Below are 12,369 nucleotides of genomic sequence, written 5' to 3'. Positions count from 1 at the left end.
TCTGTTAATGTTAGCTATCAGTCATCCGAAAAGTGATGGCAGGAAAACTATAGTTTGCATCCAATGAGAATACCCTTGAACCCTGGTCCTTCAAGGCGGTACAGCAACATTGTCTTGGGGAAGAAGAGCTATTAACACATAGGGACCTGACCATGCACAGGAAATGCTCCCCCCTCCCCCTGCCCTTGTAACCCAATCTTGTGACCAGTTTCTTTCATAAACATTTGTTTCAGCAGCTATCACTTGAACCATCAGGATCATTTAATCAACTTTTTTTTTTTTTTTTTTAAGCCCAAGATAACTGTAACTGAGCCAAGTACATTATAGAAGAACGTGGAAACAGATTTTCATCTCAAAAATACTTAAGCTGGATGGGGGGAGAAATTCAGCTTTTATTGTTAGAATTTAACAGTTTCAAAGCACATCTTGGTGGGACCATCATACAAAATTCCACCTAGTAAAGTTTTAGGTGGCCAGTGACCTTGTCAATTAGATCTGCTGGTCCTGGCCCAATTCCCAGCACAGTTCTAGAACCTGGTGCAATCTGGGTACGCCCAGCATCTTGGATTAAACTTACAGTCAGTCCTAGCATTTTCGCACGGGTCAGTAATTCAACCAGAGTTTCTTCATCAGGGGCTTTGACCACCACTTTGGGCTGGCCACAGTATTCCCATTGTTTGAGCAATTCAGGGTTTCTCCTTTGAATTTGCTTGTAGGCAGAAACAGCAGCATGAGAGCACTGGGCAGCCACTTTCCCTTTTCCCATCTTTAAGTCATTTCGAACCACAAGAACCATTTTGTACTCCCCACTCTCTCCTAAGATGCTTGCTTCACTTCCGGTCTCTGTGTCGGTCTCGCTCAGTGAGCTTTTGGGGATCATCCCAAAGCGTACACGGAGGCCCCAGCCCAGGCACATGCCACAAGCAACTCCAGCAGCCAAGCTAAGTGCACCAGGATGAGCCAAATATTCCATCACCAAGGATTTGGAGAGCATCTTAAAGGAAAGGAAAAAAGTTATCACTACATAGCAGTGAAAAGATACAGGCTTATCAGACAAGACACCTTGACAATATATATGAGCAGCAACATTTTAAAACTATATGAGGTCATCCAGAAAAAAAGCAAAATATATCTTAGATCTTAATGTACTGTTTTTTTTTTCCCCTGTGTATTCTAAAAGATTCAAGAATATAGGTAAAGCAGTTTAGGTCATTTTGAATCTCAACATAAGGATTATCTATCTTGTTCTTGGATACAATAAAGCTCTGTTGCTCAGTGTTCCCTAAGTCTTGTAGAGGAAGGAAATACTCCATTTCACCAAGTTGTCTAAAGGACCCAAGGAAACCAAGAATAATTCATCCCTTCTCTGGAATATAGTGCTCATTTAATTGTGTCTTCATAATCCAGTGGTTCTCAATGGGGATGGTACCAACTGCACAGAGAAGTTTCTGGCTATCACAACAATGGGCCTGGAGTGAGGTGCACTGCTGACGTTTACTAGACCTCAGCACGGAATGCTAAAAGTCTTACGAAGTGAAGATTTGCCCCACTGCAAATTATAGGTGAAAAATGATTAATATCTGAGACTAGAACCCAACTTCATTATACATATGGACACAAAGTATTTTTTGCATAGTTCTAATATACACTGAATTTACCAGAAGTATAACTATCATAAAACAAAGGAAGATCATCCTTTATCCTTTGTATTTTAGAAATTCCTGTTCCCTCAGCAAGGCTGTTTGATGGTATTTGGGTCACCAATAAAACACCTATATCAGTCTACATTTGAGGCTGTTGGACTCATAATGCTTCCATGTATTGGCACAAACTATCAGTTTCTTCTTCTAGTGGAAGAGTAAGCATTTATATACTGAAATACATGGGGCCACCATATTTGTAGTGATGACAAGTAATAACCTTGATTATGCATTGCATAATCTATATGCCACAGACGGCAGTCAAATTTCCTTTTCTCATTTATGTTAAAATTAGGACATTGTTTTTGAAATTATATGGTAGGCAGATTGTACAGTATTATCAAATATTTTAAATGAGGAGGGGGCACCTGGCTGGCTCAGTCGGTGGAGCATGTGCCTCTTGATCTCAGGGTTGTGGGTTCAAGCTCCACACTGGGTGTAGCGATTATTTAAAAATAAAAACTTAAAATTTTAAAAAATAAATGAGGATAGCATAGGAGATGTTAAATTTTTTGAGATAGATCCACATACTACAAAATCCACCCATTTAAAGTGTATAATTGAGTACAATTTTTTAAAATATATCCACAAGGTTGTGCCAACCATCACCACTATCTAATCCCAGAACACATTCAGTGCCTCAGAAAGAAACCTCTATACCCATTAGCAGCCGCTTCCCGTTTTCTCCACCCCTGGCAATCACTAATCTACATTTTGCCTATTCTGGACATTCATAGAAGTCAAACCATACAACATGTAGCCTTTTGTTTCAAGCTTCTATCACTTAGCATATTTTCAAGGTTCATCCATGTACAGGCATGTATCAGTACACTTCATTCCCATGTTCTTAATGCTGCTCTATTTTGCCTTTCCCAATAGTCTAGATGAGGTGATAGTCACTTAGACAAGAGAAGTGTCAATGAAAAAGGAAACAAGTGGCCAAGGCACGTCTGTATGATTTGGTGACTCACTGGAGGTCTGGTGATAAAAGAAAGGGAGAAGTTTAGAATGACCTGGATTTGAACAAATGGAGAACAGAGGTACTATTTACTGATGAAGAGAATTTTTGTGAAATAGCAGGTTTGAAAGTAAAAGATACTGAAATCATTTTAGGATATATAACACTTGGTTTGACCAAAAGACATCCTGGTTAGAGATGTCCAGCAACAATAAAAAAGGATATACCACCTTAAAGGTCAGATGATAAGCCTAGGCCAGAAATACAAATTTAAGAAAACAACATATATCTGAAGTTACTGAAGTGATGAAAGTGGTGAGGCCACTGGGACAAGTATACAGAGTGAAGGAAGGGCTAAAACAGAATCCTAAAGAAATGAACATGGAGGGATCAAAAGAGAGTGACATAGAGTGGCCAGAAGGTAAAAGGGTCACACACGTTAAGTTGTCAGTACCTAGTTTCATTCCTTTCACTGGTGTGACATCTGGTGACAGGGCTGTATTGACACAGTACTTTATGGCTCTAGATGCTTTTGCATTCAGAAAAAAATATATCAAATTCTTACTAGAACCTACATTATCTCATAATGCATCTATCATTTACTACATGAGGTTTACATGTCAGCAGGACTTCTCTCTGATAATCTAACTAAACTCCAAAATGAACAAAAATTCAATTACATAAAAATTATATATATATATATATATATATAACCTCCATGTCAACAATCAGAAGGATTTTCTCCACCAACTCCTAGGTTGTAAAGTAACGAAATATCCTATATACCAGATTCAGGTATTATCTGGAGAAGGGAACTGCATATAGAGGACCTATTACGTGTTGCATAACTTACTAAACCCTTTACTTCCATTATGGCTGTTCGGAAGTAAGAAAAAAGACATAAGCCTCATATTAAAGACAAGAAAAATAAGGATCAGGGGCGCCTGGGTGTCTCAGTCAAGCATCTGCCTTGGGCTCAGGTCATGATCCCGGGGTCCTGGGATTGAGCCCTACATTGGGCTCCCTGCTCTGCGGGAAGCTTGCTTCTCCCTCTCCCACGCCCCCTGTTTGTGTTCCCTCTCTCGCTGTGTCTCTCTCTGTCAAATAAATAAATCTAAAAAAAAAAAAAAAAGAAAAATAAGGATCCAACAGAGAAGCTGCTTATCTGCAGTAACATAACTAGCAAAAGTGGTATAAAAGATACTCATCTAGAGATCATGACAGAAAACTAATCATCTTAACTTTATCTAAAAACATATATACCAGTAAGAGTCAGCAAAAACCGAAAGCAGAAAAAGTTCCAGAAATTAACAAGCTTACTGCTTCTGTACCATCTCATGAGGTCTCTAACATGTTAATCCTAACATCTTTATTCTTTAGGATGTTCTAATCTCCTATCAGCCTGATCACATTATCATCTAACTCCGCCAAAAGGTGTTTCAGCCTGCCCCTGTACTTCCACTACAAACATACCAATAAACCCAGCGCTTGTGACTACAGTAAACCTAACTATTCTTAAACTCATAGATAATCCTGACAAATGATGGCACTGCTAAACAAACATGTCCTATAAAACCCTCCTCCTGGTGCATTCTAATTCCTCCACCAGACTAAGCCCCTTTCACCAATGCCCTTGATCCCATCCCCTCCTGAACCACACTCCACCCATTAATCCCACTCCACCAGCTGCACCTGGGCCTTTCCAACCTAAAAAAAAAAAAACTTTCCAAAATCCTCTTTGACCCTTAAACCACTGCCTGACTTTTCCTCTTCCCTTTACCTCTAAACTTCTTTAATTACCTGCCTCCCTTCCCCACTCAACTGAAATTGCTAAGGAATTAGACATTTGCTAATTGCCAAATAGAGTTGCCTCCTTTTAGGCCTCATCTTGAGCTTTCCCCACAACTCACTGATAATTTTTCTTTAAACTTTCCTCCCTAAAATTCTTTAATCTGTCACCCTATCTTTCTGATAGGTTTTTTCCAGTCTCCTCTAGCTCTACGTCCTGTTCACCCCCGATGTACATAATTACCCCTGCTTAAACATTCGGATGCCCTTTCAGTCTATACCTACATTGTCCAATATAGTAGCCATCAGTCAAACAGTTATTTAACCTTAATTAAAACTAAATAAAAATTCAGTTCTTCAGTTGCACTGAGCCACATTTCAAGTGCTCAACAGCTCAACAACTTGAAAGTGGCTAGCGGCCACTCTATTAAGATCTAGAATACTTCCATGAAAGTTCTTTTGGACAGTGATGGTCTGTATACTCTCTTTCCATTCAATCGATATTTATGGAGGGCCTATTGTGTACCAGGCACTGTTCTGGATCCTAAAGATGGAGCACTGAACAAAACAAAGTCCCACTCTTAATAGAGCTGACATCTAGGAGAGAGTGACAATCTCATTTATTCTCAAACTGTCATATGCTGAGGACTCCTAAAGTCTCTCCTGGGCTCCAATCTTGAATTTCCAGCTTCTGCTAGAGTACTATGAAGTATTCTACTCTGTGTCCTAAACTGAACTCAGGATCTTCCTTTCCCTCTCAAACTTCTTTCTTCTGTATTCTTGATTTCTGAGTAACCTTGGACTTTTTCCCCTCTGTCCTACCACATATAGTTACCAAACCTTGTTGAATTTATCTGTGTTAAATCTATCTCCTTACCTTTACTACCAGTGCCCTAATGATCTCTTGGCCTCAAACCTCCAAAATTCACTTCTTCAACTGATCTTTCCACATTTGCTTCATGCATGTCCTAGTTCACTCTAGTCCTCTGGCATTAAAATTGTACTTCTAAAGCACAAATTTGATCCTGTAATTTCCCAGCTCAAAAACCACCAGATTAAACACCTAAAGAATAAAACAAATCCCTTAGCACGAATTCAAAGCACTACACAATTTGTTTACAACCTACTTTATCCTTCTAATATACTCTCCTGCTACATACTGTACTCTCCAGCCACACCAAATTACTGGGTCCCTTCAAGAAGCAATCTCTCCCCCAAAATTATTTTCTGTTTTTCTCCACTTAAATACACAAACACAAGTTTGAATCAGCCACGAAGGCGTGATTCAAATGACACCTTTCTCTAAAGTCTCTATCATCCCCCAATCAATCTTAATTATTTACAGAACTGCTGTAGCAATTACACATAACTACTGCACATCATACTCTCAGCGTCTAGTGCCGGGGGCGGGGGTATCACGTTAAAGGATTAAATATTTCTCTGAACATTTTGTCTGTGTTACACAGAGACACATTTTTCGGTCATATTCGTGGAAACTTTTCTTTCCTCGCAGGACTCAACAACTTCATACGCTCATTGGGTATTCAGTAAGTACTCAACAGAATGTGAGGCCTGCGCGGTATCTTCTCACATTCGGAGAGCGCGCATCGATGCTGCCTGAATGGAGGCGTTGATGGGAACCAGAAATTCTGGGTCCTCTCCTTCCCAGGATCTTGGTCCCTTCTTCCAAAGGACGACTGGCAGAACAGGAACAGTGGCTCCAGCGTCCACTTGGGCGGAGCAGTCTATGGGGAAGATGAAAGGCTGGGGGAGGAGGTATGGAATGAAGTGGGACGAAACATTCTAAGTGGAGAGAGAATGGAGAATGACATCCCTCTCCTTAGCCCTGTGAAGGGCTGACTTACCCAGAGAACCTCCCCACCGCCTCACTCGGCGCCTCTGCGGTTTTTCTTTCGGGTAGGGAACACGCTTCTATCACGCGAGTTATCTCTTCCGGGACTCCTGGATAAGTTCCGGATCAAGATCCGCGAAGAGAACAGTCATTCTTCCTCTCGCCCCGCCCACAGGTCCCGAACCTAAACCCGAGCTGAAATCCGGCGACGATCCGCGGAGGTTGCAGAAATGAGAGGGGAACTTTTGTCTTTTGGAGGCGGTCCCCGAGGGGTTGCGGGGGGGGGGGGGGGAACGGACCGGAAGTGACGCGCGCAAGTTCCGGTTGGCCAGACCCCAGCGGCGGGTGTGAGAGTCGGTCGCGAGCCGCTTGCAGGATCCTGAGATCCGGAGAAGCCGGGGTCAGAGCGGGTAGGTAAGCCAGCGCGTGGAATTGGGGACGGAAGCCTAAGACTATCCTCAGAGATTGGCTTCTTCCGGAGCTCTCCCACTTAGACCATGCAGATCTGGGGCACCGTGATTTCGATTTCAAGCAGTGTTTTAGGGCGCTGCTGACTCTGAATGTCTCAGTCTGGCGGTAGCCAGGTTATCTGGGACACCTCCTCATGGTTGGCTACCAGTACAGTGAACCCATACACTGGGTTTCCTACCATTCGCTCTCATTGTCGCGGACTTGGAAGCTGTTCTAAGCTCTGTACAGTACCCATCTTTTCCTGCCTGGGTGTTTAGGACCTCAGAGTAAATGGAGATCCTCCCTGCTGATGACCAAGCTGTTTCTCAGGACCTGTCAATTTGACCTCCCCAACCACTGACACATGGTAATACATGATACTAAACGTATTCGCTGCTAAACAAAATTCAGGCATGTAAGTGCCATCTAAAGCGTTGGTGGCCAAGGGAATGGGGCCTTCGCTCCGTTGATCTTTTGCAAAGACCCTTCACGGATTTCCTACTACTTTATGAAGAGTAGGGTTCTCTACCTCTTCCAAATCCCTGACCGCCCCCCCTTGTTGCTATATTGCAGTGGAGGTATTTGCAATAAAACCTGGAGGTCTGCTTAACCTCTAAACTTCCAAGAAGCCGTATGTGGCCCTGTGTCACACTAAGATTACTTAATGACCTCCAGTAGGTTTAAACTATTTTGTTTTTCTGCAAATCCATGCAAAAATCTCCTATAGGTTCTGGCACTGTTTATCTATCATGGCAAGACGGCTCCTTTTCCTAACTTTAATGTCTTTCAATTTTCCTTTGGGGCTGGTGGCAGAAATTTTGTAGACAGACTACACTGATTTTTTGGAGAAGTGTGTACAAGTGTTTCTGCTGTTGTAATGATATAGAATTTAATGTTCTGACAGCTGTTTCCTATTAATTGTGTTATGAGCTGTGATTTTAGTTGTGTATTTTTAGCATAAATGATAGAAATTATTAGGCAACATTTTATGAATTCTAGAATGTGTTTTATTGACCTTTGGCAGAAGGATGGTGGTACCTAGATAAATGTGGCCAATTTGTGTGGGTGTGAAATGACTCTGTAGTAGAAATCTTTTATATTTTACTGCTTTGCCTATATTATTTTAAAACACTAAAGCTTTTTTTCCCCTTTGAGGTATATCTCGTACTTGATTAATACAGTTTAATTTCTGTGACTCACATTCCAGAGTAAATATTGGTAGGTTACCTAACTTTTTGAGCTGGTCTGGATTGTGGTGATAAAATACTGCTTACTTATTTCATAGGATTGTCACAATGATTAAGTGAGTTAGTAAATGGGAAATCACTCTAGAAATGAAAATACGGTGATGTCAGTTTACTCTGAAAGCTGGAAATATATCAGTGCAGAATTCTGTTGCTTGTATCATTTCACAATTTGATGTTTTATATTGTGTGTTATTTATCTGAAAATAATCACACACTTTTCTGAGATGATCTTTGCCCTACCTTTGAACCCAACAAAAGCTACTTAGGAATAGTTTGATACTGTAACCCACTGAATTAGTCACTGTGGTTAATAAGTCGGTGACTGGAAAATGAGTATAGTTTTGCATTTGGGAGTTTAAATCTGATCTTTCTTGGTCATCATATATTGTCACTTAAGAATTTCCAAGTGCAGAGGAAGGTGAAGTTTTTGGTGCTTATATATGATTAACTAAAGGTTAAAAGTAGCCTTACTTTATTAAGTAAAAAAACTTTATCATTTTACCGAAACCCACTGAAAGCAATATTTAGAATTAAAAGCCACCTCTGTGAACATATCGTTATAGTCTTCCTCAGAAACAGTCAGTAATTGGCTTGCCTGAGGTCATGTGGTTTAGGTAGTGCCAGAACCTGAAATGGAAATGAGGTCCCAGGTGTTCTTTCTGTTCTGCTAAGGTTGTCTCCAGGCATGTTTTTATGGTTTGGTAATATTTCCTGGTTTGCATGAAAATGATGTCTTTTATGTATTAAAGGAATTTATAGGTATATATTTCCCCCCCTTTTTAGCTGATTTATTGTAAATTCTAGAAAAACAAAAACACTGTACTTGGCAAGATTTGCAGTGGAATGGAATAAGGAAAGATAAAAGAAAATTCTGTTCTTCAGAACAGCTATTCTGAATTAAGGCTTCATTACTATCAGATATCAAGGTGTCTTCTTTCTGACAAGTGGAAAAGAGTATCTTTGTTACACATGTCTCTACTGAATGAATGTTGTTGGTAATAAGTAGGAGGAAACTATTAATTTCTTTGTTCTTGCTAAAAAAATTTCTCCAAACTGTTTATAATTTTAATATTCTGTTATATTATCTATTAATCTAGAGTCATTTCTCTATTTTATTCTGGGTAAATAGCCACTGTAGGAATAGTTAACTCTTTGTCTTGTTGAGAACCTTTTTGCTTCAACTGATTTCACAAAACCTGTTTAGTCTCTCCCCTTTTTTGGAGATCAGAGGGCTAGATACTTATTATCACTGCTCTTTTGCCTAGTGCTCTTTTTTGGTGTCTCTCTCTCTCTCTTTGGTATAAAAATAAACACCAGCTTAGAGAATCTTTACTAACCTCGTAAACAAATTGGATGAGTTAAGTGATAATTTGTTTGTTGTTGTATTAGTTAATAATCTGCCTTCACAGACTTGCAAACATTTTGAGGGGTAAACTTTTAAAGAGTTTATTGCTTCAAGAAACTCTGTTTGGGAAGCAGCTTTGTATAGGGTTTGCTAAACTGATATTATATATTATGTAAACCCTCTGTAAAGCTCATTTAAAAATATGCTCCTTGAAGGTTTTAGAAATTTGAACAGGAGATACTTTTCTGTGTCAGATAAGATTAAGGCATTTAAAGCTTAAGGCATTTTTAAATTAAGCAAGGGCAACCCACTGAGTAATCCTATCCCAGCTTAATGGTAATTGCTGAAGAGTTTGTCGGTATTCAAAGATACATAGTCTTTTCAGTAGTTCATTGTGATGTTTTCTCTTGTTCTTGAAGTTCTTTAATAATAAGCTTGGTCTATAGATTTTTTTGGAAGGACTAGGTAGATAGTGTTAAGAGCCAGGGCTAATAAACTAGATTGCCTTGTTTCCAATTCCAGCTCTTACTACTGTGCAACCCTTTGGCTAGTTACTTAACCTCTTGCCATCTCAATTCCCTCGTAGACAATGAAGTCAGTACCTTTACTGTTAGGGTTAAATGAATAGATTTAAGTAAAGCATTTAGAATGGCATATAGTTAACCATGACTGTTATCATTGTTACCATCCAGTAGCCTGCAGAGCAGTTGCTAAGAGAAAACTTTCCCAGTCCTCTTTGAAAGCATGTCTTTTCATTACTGCTTACTTGACCATTGTTTGCTCGGTATTTTTGTTTTGTTTTGTTTCAAGTTTTTAGTTAAATTCTAGTTAACTACAGGGTAATATTGGTTTCAGGAGTAGAATTTAGTGATTCATCACTTACATTTGGTGTTCATCACAAGTTCCCTCCTTAATGCCCATCACCCATTTAGCCCATCCCCCGCCCACCTCCCTCCATCAACCCTGTTTGTTCTCTATAGTTGAGTCTCTTATATTTTGTTTCCCTCTCTTTTTTCCCCTTTCCTTTGTTCATCTGTTTTGTTTCTTAAACTCTACATATGAGTGAAATCATATGGTATTTGTCTTTCTCTGACTTATTTCACTTAACATAATACACTCTAGCTCCACCCATGTCGTTGCAAACGGCAAGATTTCATTCTTTTTGATGGCTGAGTAATATTCCGTGTGTGTGTGTGTGTGTGTGTGTGTGTGTGTGTGTGTGTGTGTGTGTGTACACCACATCTTTATCCATCAGTTGATGAACATTTGGGCTGTTTCCATAATTTGGCTATTGTTGCTGCTATAAACATCAGGGTGCATGTTGTTTGCTCAGTATTTATGAAGGTTCAGTAAATAAATATGTATACATTTCATTGTGTGTATATTTTACAACATATGTGAGATTCTTTTTAAAAATGATGTATTTCTGTAGGCTCTTCTCTCAGCCTTTTGGTATTATTGTAAATAGTTTATTTGTGTAAGTCATAACAGAATTTGAGATTGAAATTTCAGAATTTGATGTTCAATGGTATCTTCTAGCACTTTCTTTGCATGGGAAGATTATTCTGCAATGACATCTATTGCCATATCTGTTCATTCATCCAGTCAGTGAGCAAAAATCTTGTATCTTGGTCTTTTACCAGGTTTTGGGGAAAACAGTGGGAAGCAGAGACAAACATATTTTAGTTGGGAGCCTGATAGAGAAACAGGTATTTCAATGGGAGCCTAACAGAGAAAAAAGTAAATACAGAAATAAAAGAATAAACACAGTGTAATAAATATTATGAAGTAAACAAGGGTCTGAGAGAATTAATGTGGATATGTGCCTGTCTGAGACTAGCACAATATATCTGGAATATAGCGGCATGAAATGAGGTAGGAAATATACTCATGGTCCAGATTATATAGAGCTTTGCAAGCCATGGAAATGAATTTGGATTTGATATTGAGTGTAATAGGAAGTCCTTCTATAGTTTCAAGTAGGGAAGTCATAGGATTTATAAGAAGTCCACTCTTGTTTATATGTGAAGAATGAATTGAAGGGGACAAGAATAAAAATGGAAAGAGAAGTTAGGAGTCCATGGCAGTAGTCTATGTGAGAGATGAAGATGGCCTGGACCAGAGTGGTGACAAAAAAATGGAGAGCTGTAGGTGGATACTAAATATATTTGGAATAGGACTGGGTCCTGGATTAGATGTGAGGAGTAAGGAAATGAGAGGAGTCAGGGATGATTGTGCTTCTGGATTTAGTAACTGGGTGGATGGTTGTGCCAAGCACTGGGAGAGGGAAGATTTGGGGAGGACCAGGTTTGTTACAAGAAGGGAGATGGGAATGAGGAAGAAAGAACATGTTAAATTTGAGATGCTTAGCAATCATCCAAATGTGCTCTTAGGTGCATAGATCTAGAGATCAGGACCAGAAATACAAGTTCAGGCTAGGATTTTAAACTACAGAACCAGAAAAATCACTTGGAGAGACAGAGAAAAGGAGAGGGCCCAGGTCAGGTAAAAGAGAACTGGCAAAAGGGGGCCAAGGAGTGTTTGAAGAAAGAATTATCAGAGGGGCGCCTGGGTGGCTCAGTCCGTTAAGTGTCTTGCCTTCAGCTCAGGTCATGATCCCAGGTCCCTGGGATCGAGGCATTGGGCTCCCTGCTTCTCCCTCTACCTACTGCTCCCCCTGCTTGTGCTTTGTCTCTCTCTCTGACAAATAAGAAAAAAATGATAAAAAAAAAAAAAAAGAACAGATATATTAAAGTAATAAAAGTGGTTATATCTGGCAGGGAATGTACTAGATGAGGGACAGGGGAACGAGATTTTTCTTTTTTTTTTATATATATACACATATATATATTTGTATACGTGTATAATATATATATATATATATAAAGCATGTGAAAGTTTTTACTTATTCAGAATTCTTTTAAGAAAGGGTCAGCTCTGGGACGCCTGGGTGGCTCAGTCAGTTAAGCGTCTGCCTTTGGCTGAGGTCATGATCCCAGGGTCCTGGGATCGAGTTCCTCATCAGGCTC

The 12,369-nt window shown here is 39.7% G+C and overlaps 2 protein-coding genes across 7 annotated transcripts in view; one reads left to right on the top strand and one right to left on the bottom strand.

The window, feature by feature from the left end:
- Positions 1-372: 372 nt before the first annotated feature.
- On the bottom strand, positions 373-6,463 carry PTRH2 (peptidyl-tRNA hydrolase 2). Of its 3 annotated transcripts, none has more exons than XM_025851559.2 (3): positions 6,312-6,459; positions 6,007-6,191; positions 373-994 (listed from the first exon to the last, which is right to left on the bottom strand). In XM_025851559.2, exon 3 carries the CDS (start codon positions 992-994, stop codon positions 455-457), a length of 540 nt encoding a protein of 179 aa, XP_025707344.1. In that variant the 5' UTR covers positions 6,007-6,191; positions 6,312-6,459; the 3' UTR covers positions 373-454. The 3 variants fall into 3 exon arrangements, with proteins under 3 accessions (XP_025707344.1, XP_025707346.1, XP_025707347.1); XM_025851561.2 differs by having other exon boundaries at positions 6,007-6,210; positions 6,312-6,434; XM_025851562.2 differs by lacking the exon at positions 6,007-6,191 and having other exon boundaries at positions 6,312-6,463.
- A 117-nt stretch (positions 6,464-6,580) lies between these two features.
- The window catches only part of VMP1 (vacuole membrane protein 1), a 139,429-nt gene continuing 133,640 nt past the window's right edge, over positions 6,581-12,369 (top strand). For 3 of the 4 annotated variants that reach the window (XM_073879545.1, XM_073879544.1, XM_025851556.2), the window contains exon 1: positions 6,581-6,708. The gene's annotated coding sequence lies outside the window, so the exon portion shown is untranslated. Of the gene's footprint in view, positions 6,713-12,369 lie in introns of all 4 variants that reach the window. The other variant, XM_025851557.2, reaches the window with a different exon arrangement.

Source organism: Callorhinus ursinus, unplaced genomic scaffold (assembly GCF_003265705.2).
Source record: "Callorhinus ursinus isolate GAN/ISIS: 27379988/994484 unplaced genomic scaffold, GSC_fseal_2.0 scaffold34, whole genome shotgun sequence".
Taxonomy (NCBI): domain Eukaryota; kingdom Metazoa; phylum Chordata; class Mammalia; order Carnivora; family Otariidae; genus Callorhinus; species Callorhinus ursinus.
The sequence above is the reverse complement of the archived record's forward strand: the minus strand, read 5'-3'. Positions and strand labels throughout refer to the sequence as shown.

Coding starts and splice junctions, on each gene's coding strand:
- PTRH2 (XM_025851562.2), bottom strand. CDS start 994: ATGCTCTCCAAATCCTTGGTGATGGAATATTTGGCTCATCCTGGTGCA.